Raw genomic sequence first — 13,695 nt, 5'->3', positions numbered from 1 at the left:
TACACTATGATGCTGCTGGAGATGCAACTGAAGTTGAGATGAGTAACTATCCTTGATATAGAAGGTATCTGGTGGTATAGAAGCAGAAAGGAGGGAGAAAGTTCTATTTTAAATGTTTAAGATAACTTAAGAATTACCCTGTATCTACCCCAGCGCTTAGAACAGTGCTTTACACATATTAAGCGTTTTACAAATACCAACATTATTATCTAGTGCTTAGCACAATAATAATAGTAGTAATAGGACCAAAAGTCCATATTTAACTGCCGGATTATTTTACAATTTTGTTCAGCGTGCATTTTCCAACTCCTCAAAAACCTCCAAGTGACTGTTCATTCCTCTGCATGAGCAGAAATTCCTGACCATCAGCCTCAAGGCACTCAATCAACCCTCTCGCTTTCCTTCATCGCAGCTCACATACTTCATTCCTCACAAGCCAAACTACTCACTGGGTCTCATTTATATCTCTCCTGACTCCAACCTCTTGCTCATGGCCCTCCTCCTGCCTGGTACCCCCACGCCTCTCAAATCAACCCTCTCCTGTCGTCAAAGTCCTTCTGAGAATCCTCCTCCTGGAGGCCTATCCCAGTCAATTTTTCATTCATTCATTCAATCAGATTTACCGTGCGTTTACTGTGTGCAGAGAACCGTACTAAGTTGGTATTTGTTAAGCACTTACTATGTGCCGACCACTGTTCTAAGCGCTGGGGTAGATACAGGGTAATCAGGTTGTCCCACGTGAGGCTCACAATTAATCCCCATTTTACAGATGGGGTAACTGAGGCACAGAGAAGTTAAGTGACTTGCCCACGGTCACACAGCTGACAAGTGGTAGAGCTGGGATTTGAACCCAAGACCTCTGACTCCCAACCCTGGCTCTTTCCACTGAGCCACGCTGCTTCTCTTGGAAAGTACAATGCAGCAATAAAGAGAGATGATCCCTGCCCACACGAGCTCACAGTCTAGAGGTGGGGAGACAGACATCAATACAAGTAAACATATCAATATAAATAAATTACAGATATATACATAAGTGCTGGGGACGGGTGGGGAGAACAAAGGGAGAGAGTCAGGGTGACGTGGAGTGGGCGATGAGAAGTGAGGCTTAGTTTGGGAAGGCCTCTTGGAGGAGATGAGCCTTCAGGAGGGCTTTGAAGGCCAGGGGGGAGTGATTGTCTGGAGGATCTTCCCAACTTCCACCTCAGCAATTCTGTATCATCTCTGCATTTATCCTCACAGCCCCTATATCACTTCTGTATATTTTGACATCCACCCTATTCACCCTTCCCTCAACCCCATTGCAGTTATGGACATAGCTATTTACTTATATATTTATTTATATTAATATCTGTCTCCCCCTCTAGACTGTGAGTTCGCTGTGGGCAGGGAATGTGTCTACCAACTGTCATATTATACTCTCCCAAGTGCTTAGTATGATGTTCTGTACACAGTAAGCACTCAATCAATATGATTAATTGATTGATACTCATCCATACACCTATCTCTGCATTCTCTTTATCCTTCTATCTGCTAGTTATGTTGAGTCTGTCTCCCTCTCTAAACTGAAAGCTTTTTGAGGGCAGACCTTCTATTTCTATTGAACTCTCCCCAGGACTAAGTACAATGCTCTGCACAGAGTGAGTGCTAAATTCATACTGTTGATTCAAAAAGGATGAAAATTAGCCTTCATTCTAAACAGGTAAAGATTTAAACAGAAGCCATAATAGGGGTTGTGAGGAAGTGATTTCTCTAAGATGCTAAACTTATAAAATTAAGATAATTAGGCATCTCTATCAGTTACCTTCAGCCTATAAAAAAAGAATCAAATAACATTGGAAAAAGTACTTGAACCCCACATCCAAGAACTGAAATAAATACACATACCCATATTCTCTGTCTTTAGAAGCTTACATTCAAGGAAAGTAGGGCACCACATTCAAAGAGGTCATAAATACTGAGGGCAGAGAGTGTGCCTTCTAACTCTGTTTTCACTAAGCGCTTACTGTGTACAGAGCACCGTAGTAAGCGCTTGGAAAAGTACAATACAACAGTAAATAGATACATTCACAACCAGCTTACAGCCAAGCACTTAGTACGCTGCTCTGCACTACTAAATGCTATTGATTAGTATATTTACTTTTATGATTAGCTTTAACTTTCAGCTTTTATGCGCTAATTTAATTGCCTAGAAGTCCACACTGCAGGGAGAAACCATTTTTAGATATGGAAGTCTGGAGAAATTAGACTCTCAACTAAACCTTGAGAGTAGAGTACAGTCCTCTTCTCGGGTAACCTCTGATTTTTAAAGACAATCTGTTCTGTACTTTCCAAGGAGGACCTGGACAGGAAGTAAAAGAGCCTGATCACTCTCTGATCTAATCCAATGTCCATTAAGGGGTAATGCATTCCATAACAGTCAAATTATTTTTTCTCACAGATAAATTTTTTGAAGAAGTGAGGGCTTAGTCAGGGAAGACCTCCTGAAAATGTGACATGAGCAGGACTCTGAAGTGGTGGCATGATGGTTTTCTTTTGGTAAAACCAACGTATTTAATAATAATAATTTGGTATTTGTTAAGCGCTTACTATGTGCAGAGAGAGCACTGTTCTAAGTGCTGGGGTGGATACAGAGTAATCAGTTTGTCCGTGAGGCTCACAGTTAATCCCCATTTTACAGATGAGGTAACTGAGGCACAGAGAAGTTAAGTGACTTGCCCATAGTCACACAGCTGACAAGCGGCCGATCCAGGATTCGAACCCATGACCTCTGACTCCCAAGCCCGTGTTCTTTCCACTGAGCCACACTGCTTCTCATTTATCGCTCCTTCTCCCATTAAGCACCTTTCAATTGTATATAGTATGATTAAAAACACACCAAAAAACACCTTTCATAACACTGCTTCAAAAGGACTGAGGCAGAATGTGAAATTTTTAAACATAACCAGGAAAAAGTTCCGGGCTACAAAATTTTCTTTATATTTACGCCAAATTTTCTGCAGTACTTTAATTACTAAAAATTATATAATGGTCAATTATGTAATTTCCCAGGTCTGACCTTAAAGCTTACCTGCTGATGTCATTGTTTGTCAGGTCCAGTCTTTCCAAGGCCTGGAGCAATGTAATTTCATCAGGAATAGATTTTAACTTGTTATCTCTTAGATCAAGGACATTGATGGAGCTCAGGTGCTTAAGGTGTTCTGCCCCTATTACTTCAATTTGATTCTCACCAACATGCAGTTCCTACGGAAGCAAAGATCAAAATTATTTCCATTCCTGCTATTCTGAAAATATATAAAAAGAGTTTATTCAAGTTTATCATACTGAAGAAACAGTAAGGTTACAGAATATTTAAAATCCAAACCAAAATCTTTAAAACCATGTCTGTATTGCCACATTTTACTGCTTCCATTCTGTAGAAGAGTCTATAACCCTTTTAGAGGCCTGATAAATTTATTCTTCCCCCAAAAACCAGATTTGAAGCAGATTGGCATAGTGGATTCAGCATGGGCCTGGGAGTCAGAAGGTCAGGGGTTCTAATCCTGACTCTGCCACTTGTCTACTGCATGGCCTTAGGCAAGTCGCTTCATTTCTCTGCGCCTTGGTTACTGCATCCGTAAAATGGGGGATTGAGACTGTGAGCCCCATGTGGGACAGGGACTGTGTCCAGTACAATTTACTTGTATCCCCCGAGCGCTTAATACAATGCGTGGTACATAGTAAGCACTTAAATAACACATTATTATTATTACTACTTACTACTACAATAATAATAACCTGCTCAAGGAAATGAAAATAATATTCATTCATTCAACAGTATTTATTGAGCGCTTATTATGTGCAGAGCACTGTACTAAGCACTTGGAATGTACAAGTATAATTTCCAATCTTGACATAAGTTACTATTAAGCCTACAAACCATGGGAGATATTAAAATTAACATGCAATTCTCTAGAATTCACATATCTCAAATAAAATTAATACACTGAGTCCACTCGGTGAAAATAAGAATTGATTCTGTTGAACTACATAGGGCCATTTTTCAAACACGAATAATTTCCTTCCGTTTACGTTAACTATTATCATCTTAATGTGAATGCTACTGTGGGATATGGAACCATTACAACAGAGGCAATAATAATAATCATGGTATTTGTTAAGCGCTTACTATGTGCAAGGCACTGGACTAAGCGCTGGGGTGGATACACTAGTCAATCAATCAATGGTACTTATTGAGCGTTTACTGTGTGTGGAGCACTGTACTAAACGCTTGAGAGTGCACAATCCAATAGGGTAAGTAGACAAGTTCCCTGAACACAAGGAAATTACAGACTAGAGGGGGAGACAGACATGAAAATAAATTACAGATGAATGTGCACATAAGAGCAGTGGAGGTGGGGTGAAAAATCAAAGTCTTTAGGGGTTCCAGACAAGTGCATTGATGGTGCAGAAGGCAGGGCAAAGAGAAGAAGTGAGGGCTTAGTCAGGGAAGACCTCCTGAAGATGTGACATGAGCAGGACTCTGAAGTGGTGGCATGATGGATATAAAGAGGGAGGGAGTTCTAGAGCCTACGGAAGATACGGGCAAGGGGTCAGCAGCAAAATAGGAGAGACTGAGGTGCGGTGAGTAAGTCGGCGTTAGAGGGGCAAAGTGTTCGTGGAGGGTGATGGTAGGAGATCGGCGTAGTAAGTTAAGAGAGGGCTAGATGATGCCTTGAAGCTAAGGGTAAGGAGTCTCTGTTTAATGCAGAGGTGGATGGGCACCCACTGGAGGTTCTTGAGGAGTGGGGATAATGGACTGAACTTTTGTTTTAGAAAAGTGATCTGGGCCGCAGAGTGAAGTATGGACTGTTGTGGATCGCCTCAAGATGGCGATGGTGAGGCCAGCCTCAAGCCCATGTCAAGGGAAGGGACCTGCCGCACGAGAACTGTAAAATACCTGCGCCATGCGGACTGTAAAATGGCCACGCCACGTGATACTCCTCTACTAGGCACCACTTCAAACCTCGTGCGCCACTCTCGTGCGGGTCAGTTGGATGTCACGGGATCATGAAAGTGCTTACCGATTGGTTACTGTTACTATGTGTGCCTAGCCTCGACTGGGTGCCCTGTGCCAGCGGGGGGTTTCGCCGTACCAATAAAGCCGGCAGGGCAGCCCGGGCTCGGGGCGCTGCGGTCACTCATACCCCACCGGGGTGAACGGGCCGCTCGCCACTTTCCTACTGTCCTGTTCTTTGACCCGTTCTCTCGGAGTCTTTCGTCTCTTCATCGACTAAACGAACCCTTTCTAATTTGTCTAATTTTTGTCGATAACAGGACAGAAGGGGATGAGAGACAGGAGGTCAGTGAGGAGGCTGATGCAGTAGTCGAAGTGAGGTACAAGTGCTTAGATCGGCAAGAAAAAAGTCTGGATGGAGAAGAAGGGGTGGATTCTAGAGATACTGTGGAAGTAAAACAAGTCGATTAGACTGTAAGCCTATCAATGGGCAGGGATTGTCTCTATTTGTTGCTGAATTGTACATTCCAAGCGCTTAGTACAGTGCTCTGCACATAGTAAGCGCTCAATAAATACTATTGAATGAATAAAACTGACAGGATCTGTTAACAGGCTGAATAAGTTAATTGAATGAAAGAGATGAATTGAGAATAATTCCAAGTTATGAGCTTGTGAGACAGGAAGGCATGTCACTGCCCTTCTTAAAAACCTCCAGTGGTTGCCTATCAACCTCCGCGCAAAACAAAAACTTTTCACTCTAGGCTTCAAGGCTCTCCATCACCTTGCCCCCTCCTACCTCTCCTCCCTTCTCTCTTTCCACTGCCCACCCCGCACGCTCGCTCCTCTGCCGCCCACCTCCTCACCGTCCCCCGTTCTTGCCTAACCCGTCGACCCCTGGGCCACATCCTCCCACGGTCCTGGAATGCCCTCCCTCCTCACCTCCGCCAAACTAATTCTCTTCCCCTCTTCAAAACCCTACTTACAGCTCACCTCCTCCAAGAGGCCTTCCCAGACTGAGCTCCCCTTCTCCCTCTACCGCCCCCCTTCACCTCTCCGCAGCTTAACCCTCTTTTCCCCCCATTTCCCTCTGCTCCTCCCCCTCTCCCTTCCCATCCCCTCAGCACTGTACTCGTCTGCTCAACTGTATATATTTTCATTACCCTATTTATTTTGTTAATGAAATGTACATCGCCTCGATTCTATTTATTTGCTATTGTTTTAATGAGATATTCATCTCCTTGATTCTATTTATTGCTATTGTTCTTGTCTGTCCGTTTCCCCCAATTAGACTTTAAGCCCGTCAAAGGGCAGGGACTGTCTCTGTTACCGATTTGTACATTCCAAGCGCTTAGTACTGCTCTGCATAGTTAGTGCTCAATAAATACTATTGAATGAATGAATAATAATAATGGTGGTAACTGTTAAGTGCTTACTATGTGCCAGGCACTGTACTAAGCGCTGGGGTGGATACGAGCAAATTGGGTTGGACACAGTCCCTGTCCCATTTCATAGAAGAGGTAACTGAGGTGTTACTGAGAGAAGTTAAATGACTTGCCCAAGGTCACACAGCAGACAAGTGGGAGAGCCAGAATTAGAACCCAGGCCCTTGACTCCCAGGCCCGTGCTCTACTCACTATGCCATGCTGATGCTGTCTACAGTTACGGAAGAGTCTGGAGGAGGACAGGGTTTCGGGTGGGAAGATGAGGAATTCTGTTTCGGACAAGTGAAGTTGGAGGTGTCGGTGGGACATCCGAATAGAGATGTCCTGAAGGCAGAAGAAAATACGAGACCGTAGAGGAGGAGTGGGAGTGAGACTGGGGTTGGAGAGGTAGATTAGGGAACGTAAAACTGATACCAAAAAAACGTATTTGCTTATTCAGTAATTACATCTTCCCAAATCTGCTCTGCGTTGGGAAGAAACGCAAAGCAGATTTGACTACTTTTTAAGGAAATTCCTTAGTGACTTTTGTGGTTGAAAATGTCCATGATTTTCTAAGGCTCAATCTGTGTCTGCTTGGTTCACTGAGCCCACAAAAATACTTGGCATCAGCTGCTTTGCAGCTGCAGCAGCTCAGGTGCAGTACTGGCAAGTATTTTTATACGCTCTGGAGAATCCCGTTACAATAACCCCAGTAGACCCTCGCTTTACATATAAAATGCCCACTGCTCCGATTCTGGAAATTCTTCATTAAGACCTATGCTGTCTCCCTTCAGCCACAGCATTTATCCTAATGCAGCAACTTAGGAGCCAACTAATAAGTTCCTCCTACCTGTTTTGGGACCAACCCAGTGGAAAAGGATATGAAGAGAAGAGGGAGAGTGTAGAGAAGCCACCATTACAAGAAAACAGTAATTGGGCTAGGTAGCACCAGGGTAGCTGCAAACCTAGAGAATTTTTTTTCTTTTTCTTCTAAGGTGGAAAGACATTAAACATTTCAATCTGTCAGCTGGAGTCTGTTTTGCCTACTGAGCCATGAAGGATCTAATTAACCAAACAAGCATATTTATTGAGCACTTACTGTGTGCAGAGCACTGTATTTATGCACTTAGAAGCAAGAGCAGTCAAGTGGGGAGAGCTGACTCTCCTTTCTCACTTAACTTCCAAATGCTAAATACAGTGTTACTGCATAAGGCAGGCATTTGTATGTTGACTGATTCACTTTAAGTTTGGGAGATGCTTATCCTGGAAGAGGCTCAGTCAATTGTATTTGAGCGCTTACTGTGTTCAGAGTACTGTACTAAGCGATTGGAAGAGTACAGTTTAACAATGTAACAGACACACTACTTGCCCAAAAAGAGCTCATCGTTTAGAGAGAATCTCGATCCATATTCCTAGCAGGAATGTGTATGTTTGTCACCAATCCCAAAGCTCTTGAGCCAGAAGTTACTCAGTCATGCTTTTAACTCTAGTGATGGGCAGAACAAAGTCAGAAAACAAATGCCAAATTTCTGAGGCTCAACAGAGGATAGTACAAGCATATAGGACCCACAGCCACTTCGGTGTGACATTTTGGACCCTGGCTGCTCATCAGCCTTGACTTTTAGCTTCATCCACCTTGTTTTTTAACTTGTCTAGGATGATCAGACAAGTGAATTTGGTTGAGTCCCTTGCGGAAACACAAAACCCATAAACATGATTTTGGGTAAAATGTAAATCATTACCTTCAGTGATCTGCAAAAAGGAAATTCTGGTATAGAACGCAGTTTGTTCCTTCTTAAATAGAGTAGCTCTAAAGACTCCATGCTAGCCAGTTCAGAAGGGATAGTTTCCAAGAGGTTGCAAGTACAGTCCAATTGCTTTAATCCTAAAATAAGAAATGATCTGGTAAAAACTGAAATGCAATAATCAACCAGAAAACTGACCTATGGTTGCACACACACAAGAAGAAAACTTAAGGGAATGAATCAGGATTCCTGAACATTTAAGAAAGCTTCTTATTAATAACTAAGAACCCCATGGCATATTGAACTGGAAGCTGAATTTAAGGAAACGTTTTCAAACCACGAGACCAACTTATGTACTAAAATTTTAAATAGAATGAACATTTTGAGTCCCCTCAATATATCGGGTGCTATAGATAACAGATAATTTTTACCATCAAAGAGTGAATATTCCAAAAATATATGGCATAAAACACAGTTTAGGATAAACCAAGGCAAAAGGAACAAAAGGGACCTTGGACTTTTCTTCTGTGAAAGAATGAGGGATTGAGCCCAAAAAAGAACAAAGATGAAGGGGATGTATCAACCTTATTATCTCTGCTCTGCTTTAGGGTTTCTTCTGTCCCAGAAATGCCATTCTGTAAAAGTTCTCATTTTAAAATGACCCTATCACCCTGCTTTTAGCATTCGGAACAACCTAAAATCCTCAGAGAAAGACTCTGGATGGAATTGGAATCATTTGGTTTATCATGTAGCAGCCTAAAAATATTAAAATTGGCAGGTCTCAGGTTAACAAAGAGGCCCGGTAAATATTGTAGGATTCTAATTTATTTAAAATCAATTCATAACATTCAGGTTTTGGATAATTAATTCCAATGGGTTTTTTTTATTTCCTCCTCCAAAATACCCGTCTTTTGACCATTTTTCTTCTCACTGACAACTGCAACAGAGCTAGTAGGCATGGCAAGAGAGAAGCAATGAAACAAATTCATTATGTTGTGATTTTGCAGCACTTATAAACATCTGTTAGGAGAAGAGCTGAAACAACTATTTTCATTCCTTCACCTCTACACAATACTCCTTATCATAAATGACTGGGTGTTGGCTTTAATTCTTCAATAAGACATTTTATTCTCGATAAGCCTGACAATCTTTGACTAGAGGAGAAATAGATTTGACTAGCCTAAGTATGACTAGCTTAATTATTTCTAAAACAATTACTTTGATCCATTTTAGACATGAACACAACTATTCTATTACCCAATAGAATATCTAAAACGTTGCTTTATTTACAAAACCAAAGTTCTCATCTCCCCAGTTACCTTCTGCTCTTCTTCAAAAGAAGCTGGTTTATGGATAGTCACCTTAAATTTCTAAATCATGACCCCCTCAATCAGTCTCCCTGCTACTCAGTGAAAACTCAGGATAGAGATATTGCCAAATTTGTTTTAAATGTCTTGCTGCATAAAGTATTTTCTGGACCAAAGTTTGCTATAATTATCACTTTTCTTATTCACTAGAAATCTGAAAATCAACAATGTGAAGACTGAACTCCAGGTTGTCACATACAAAAACCTGGGACGAGGGAGAAGCAATGCTACACAGCAGATGGCAAAAACGGGGCAAGATTTGTGTTCTTTATCAAGCATTCCTTAAATTTCCCAGATTTTGCAGCTTCTAAATTTCTGATTTTCATATTTTGGGGTTGCCTAGGACTTTACATTTTCTGATTTTTACAAATACATTTATTTCCCTCTCCTCTCTGTTCTGAAAAGCTCACTCTTTGACTATCAACAGCTTCCAGGTACCCAATGTATTAAAAATGAAAAACAAGATATGTTACTTGACCTTGAAGTCAAGGACCTTTTACCACTTTCACAGCCATGACTAAACTCTCCCACCTCCAAATACATCAACATAAACAACACTGGTATTTACTGAGCACTCATTGTGTGCAATGTTCTGTATTAAGCACTTGGAAGAGTACAAAAGAGTTGTTAGACACATCCCAATATATCAGGGCCTGTAATTGATTGAAGAGGTAATGGACTGAGGTTTGAAATAGAAAGAAAAATTTACTTTTCATTCCACTGATTTCTGTGGGCAAGCTCTTCAGTTGGTTGCGGGCTAGGTTGAGGCGCACCAGGTTGGTCAGAGCGGAAAAGCTAGCTGGAACTGATGAAAGGTGATTGTTGGAAATATCCTTTAAAAGAAATGAAGAAAATTAAGAAAAATTAATAATGGTCCTTGGAAAGTATGACAGTGTTGACATTTTTGGATCTCTGACATTATTGCTTTAAATGACTCTGCTCTGCACTTGGCCGTGTACCCTTTAAGGACTTTGATAGTCACCCCAGCCCCACAATTCTTTTGTACATACTCTTATACTCCACTGCTTCCCCTATCCCTAATCTAATTTAATGTTTGTCTCCCCCTGTAGACTCTTAGCTCCTTGTGGCTAGGGATCGCATCTACCAATTCTGCTGTACTGTACTTTCCCAAGCACTTTGCACACTGCTTTGCACACAGTAAACACTCAATACCACTGATTAATTGATACTATACAAGAATTAGGGAGAACAATTTCCTTAGCTTTCCTTTTGCCCTTAACCTACTACCCAGCTCACACACTTATTTCACCCTTCACTTCATACTATAGAGAAATTATAATTGAGAATCTGTGATTACATGTTTATTATTTCCAGAAAAAGATTGATGTTAACATTAGACAGTGACATGTGAATGTCGGTAGAGCAATCTTTGTATTCAAAGACGACACCATTGATGGTCCTGGCTAGCCATCTTCCCCCTCCAATCCTTGCCTCCTTCCCTCCTTTCCCTCACCCCCAACTTCTTCCTGTCCTGTCCCTTCAAAGACCTTCCCCAAGTCCTCATTTCCATACTCAAAATGAAAAACTGGCAACTCTACTTTAAGGTAACATCTAATTTGGTGTCTCAATGAAATAAACCCGTAGGCACAAAATCTATACAGGTTCAACCTTTAAAGTCATAAAAATACCACCAAGAATGGTGACGTGAATCACACACTTTAATGCCTCAGCATGATGATAATCCAAACCTCTATTAACTAACCCGCCTCCTTCAAAAGTACCCCCATCAAAAATCTTAAAATTGCAACTTACTAATTCCTCTAAATTGAGAAGTTGTCCAAATCCTTCAGGTATACAGGTTAATTCATTATTCTGGAGAAAAAGGCTCTTGAGGTTTCTTAAGTTTTTAATTTCTTCAGGAAGAATTTTCAGTTTGTTGTGACTATAGGTTGAAAAAAGTTAAATAATTCAGTGAGAAATATTCAATAAGAAAATACATTGCAACTCTGTAACTGTTTTTGATATTAGCACTTAATTCTAGACCATGAGTTCCTTGTGCACAGGGACTGTAACTATCAACTCTTTTGCACTGTACTCTCCCAAGGGCTTAGTATAATGCTCTGCACATAGTAAGTGTTCAATAAATACCAGTGATGAATTGACAACAATTTTGGGTCCTTAAATAACAAACCTATCCATTAAAAACACTACAGTATTAACTCATGATTTACAGAATACAAATAATTTTATTAGGTTTTATACACAATCTATTGAAGATATTAAAGAGTTAAGATAGCCCACTGACTGAATTTGTGGCTATTTTTAAACTAATGATAATGATGAGGATAGAAATAACTGTATTTATAAACACTGATTATGTGCTAAGCACTGTGCTAAGTGGTGGGGTAGATACAGAGAGCTCATCTATTTCATCCCCTAAAATAGTCTCACTTTGCTCTGATAAACTGTACTCGAGTTTTCTGACCTCCACTGTTTTTACAGAAAGTATTTATTACAATAGGATCAACTGTAATCATATTACTGCTTTGTTTATAAATTGTTTTTTTCCTTTATTCTCCTCAGCATACTGCCTCCCGAGATGGGTTTTTAGGCTTCCAGGGAGTTTGGGGCGGGGAGCAGGGAGTGCTGGTGGCAGAAAAAACAAACAAAATAATTGAAAAAATCCCAACTAAATCAAAATAGATGATCTATCCATATATTAGCTATTGAATTTGGCACTAAAACCTAATTAAATTACAAATTTCAATATTACTAAAAAGTTAAAAGCTTGGCTGAAAAAAAACTAAAAAAGGACCTAGGCTAACAAAAAGTAAACATTTTTTTCTGGACATTTTGCTTTCCTAATTTATTATATCTCTTTGAAAATGTAATTTTTACTGTTCTCATTTCATAATAATAGGAAAGTGCTGTTCTTCTAATCAAGACAGGTTTCCTTCTATCTCCCAGTTAAACATATTAGAATGAATTTTGCTCAACAATTTTACCTGACATTAAGTCTTTGAAGATTTTCCAACTCTCCTACAGCACAAGGAAGAGATGCCAGTTGATTATCATGAACCTAAAAATGATGAAAAATATTAAGTCGATAGCTTTAGTCTTACAGCCAAGAACTATGACAGATCATTCTTTCTGGCCCAATACGAATTTCTCAAAATCCCTTGCCTCCACACAAAGTCAGGAATGATCCTAAATGTGACGATCTGAATAGTTACATTATCAAAGCCAATTCGGTCACAGAGATCAACACCGACCCAGGTTATTCCCCATTTGAAGGCAGTGGGAGACAGTTCCGGGTTATCTCCAAGGTTCAAGGTCACTGCTGTTCAACAGCTTGGGAGTCAAAGCCTGAGGCAAAACTCCATAAATTTGCAATCCAAGAAAATCCCCACTTAGGTCTCATTACTTACCCAATCTCCTCAGGGTTTTGAGAAGCAGGTGTAATCTGCGGCTGGTCCAGTCTTTTCCTCCTTCCTACTCTCACCCCTAAATCCTATGCTAGGCCAAGGCTGACAGAACAATGATAATAATAATAATAATAATAATAATAATTGTGGTATTTGTTAAGTGTTTACTATGTACCAAGCACTTACTAGGCCCTGGGTAAATACAAATACAAATAAATACAAGTAAATCAGGCTGGACACAGTCCCTGTCCCAGAGAAGCAGTGTGGCTCAGTGGAAAGAGCCCGGGCTTGGGAGTCCGAGGTCATGGGTTCGAATCCCAGCTCTGCCCCTTGTCAGCTGTGTGACTGTGGGCAAGTCACTTAACTTTTCTGTGCCTCAGTCACCTCATCTGTAAAATGGGGATTAACTGTGAGCCTCACGTGGGACAACCTGATTACCCTGTATCTACCCCAGCGCTTCGAACAGTGCTCTTTCACATAGTAAGCGCTTAACAAATACCAACATTATTATTACCACATGGGGCTCAAAGTCTCAATCCCCATTTTACAGATGAGGTAAGTGAGGCTGAGTCAAGGCTGACAGAATAATAATAATAATAATAATAATAATGACAATTGTGTTATTTGTTAAGTGCTTACTATGTACCAAGGAAATCGGGTTTGACACCGTCCCTGTACCACATAGGGCTCAGAGTCTCAATCCCCATTTTATAGATGAGGTGAGGCCCAGAGAAATGAAGCAACTTGCCCAAGGTCACACGACAGAGCCAGGATTAGAACCCA

At 40.8% G+C, this 13,695-nt stretch overlaps 1 protein-coding gene across 1 annotated transcript in view; it reads right to left on the bottom strand.

Annotated features, from left to right (window-relative positions):
- LRRC40 (leucine rich repeat containing 40) overlaps positions 1-13,695 on the bottom strand; it is a 58,055-nt gene that overhangs the window by 33,006 nt on the left and 11,354 nt on the right. Inside the window, 5 exon segments of the mRNA XM_029063603.1 lie at positions 3,068-3,240; positions 8,157-8,299; positions 10,236-10,359; positions 11,300-11,429; positions 12,493-12,566. Of these exon segments, the coding sequence (XP_028919436.1) occupies positions 3,068-3,240; positions 8,157-8,299; positions 10,236-10,359; positions 11,300-11,429; positions 12,493-12,566 (644 nt within the window).

This window comes from Ornithorhynchus anatinus, chromosome 4, assembly GCF_004115215.2.
Source record: "Ornithorhynchus anatinus isolate Pmale09 chromosome 4, mOrnAna1.pri.v4, whole genome shotgun sequence".
Taxonomy (NCBI): Eukaryota; Metazoa; Chordata; class Mammalia; order Monotremata; family Ornithorhynchidae; genus Ornithorhynchus; species Ornithorhynchus anatinus.
The sequence above is the reverse complement of the archived record's forward strand: the minus strand, read 5'-3'. Positions and strand labels throughout refer to the sequence as shown.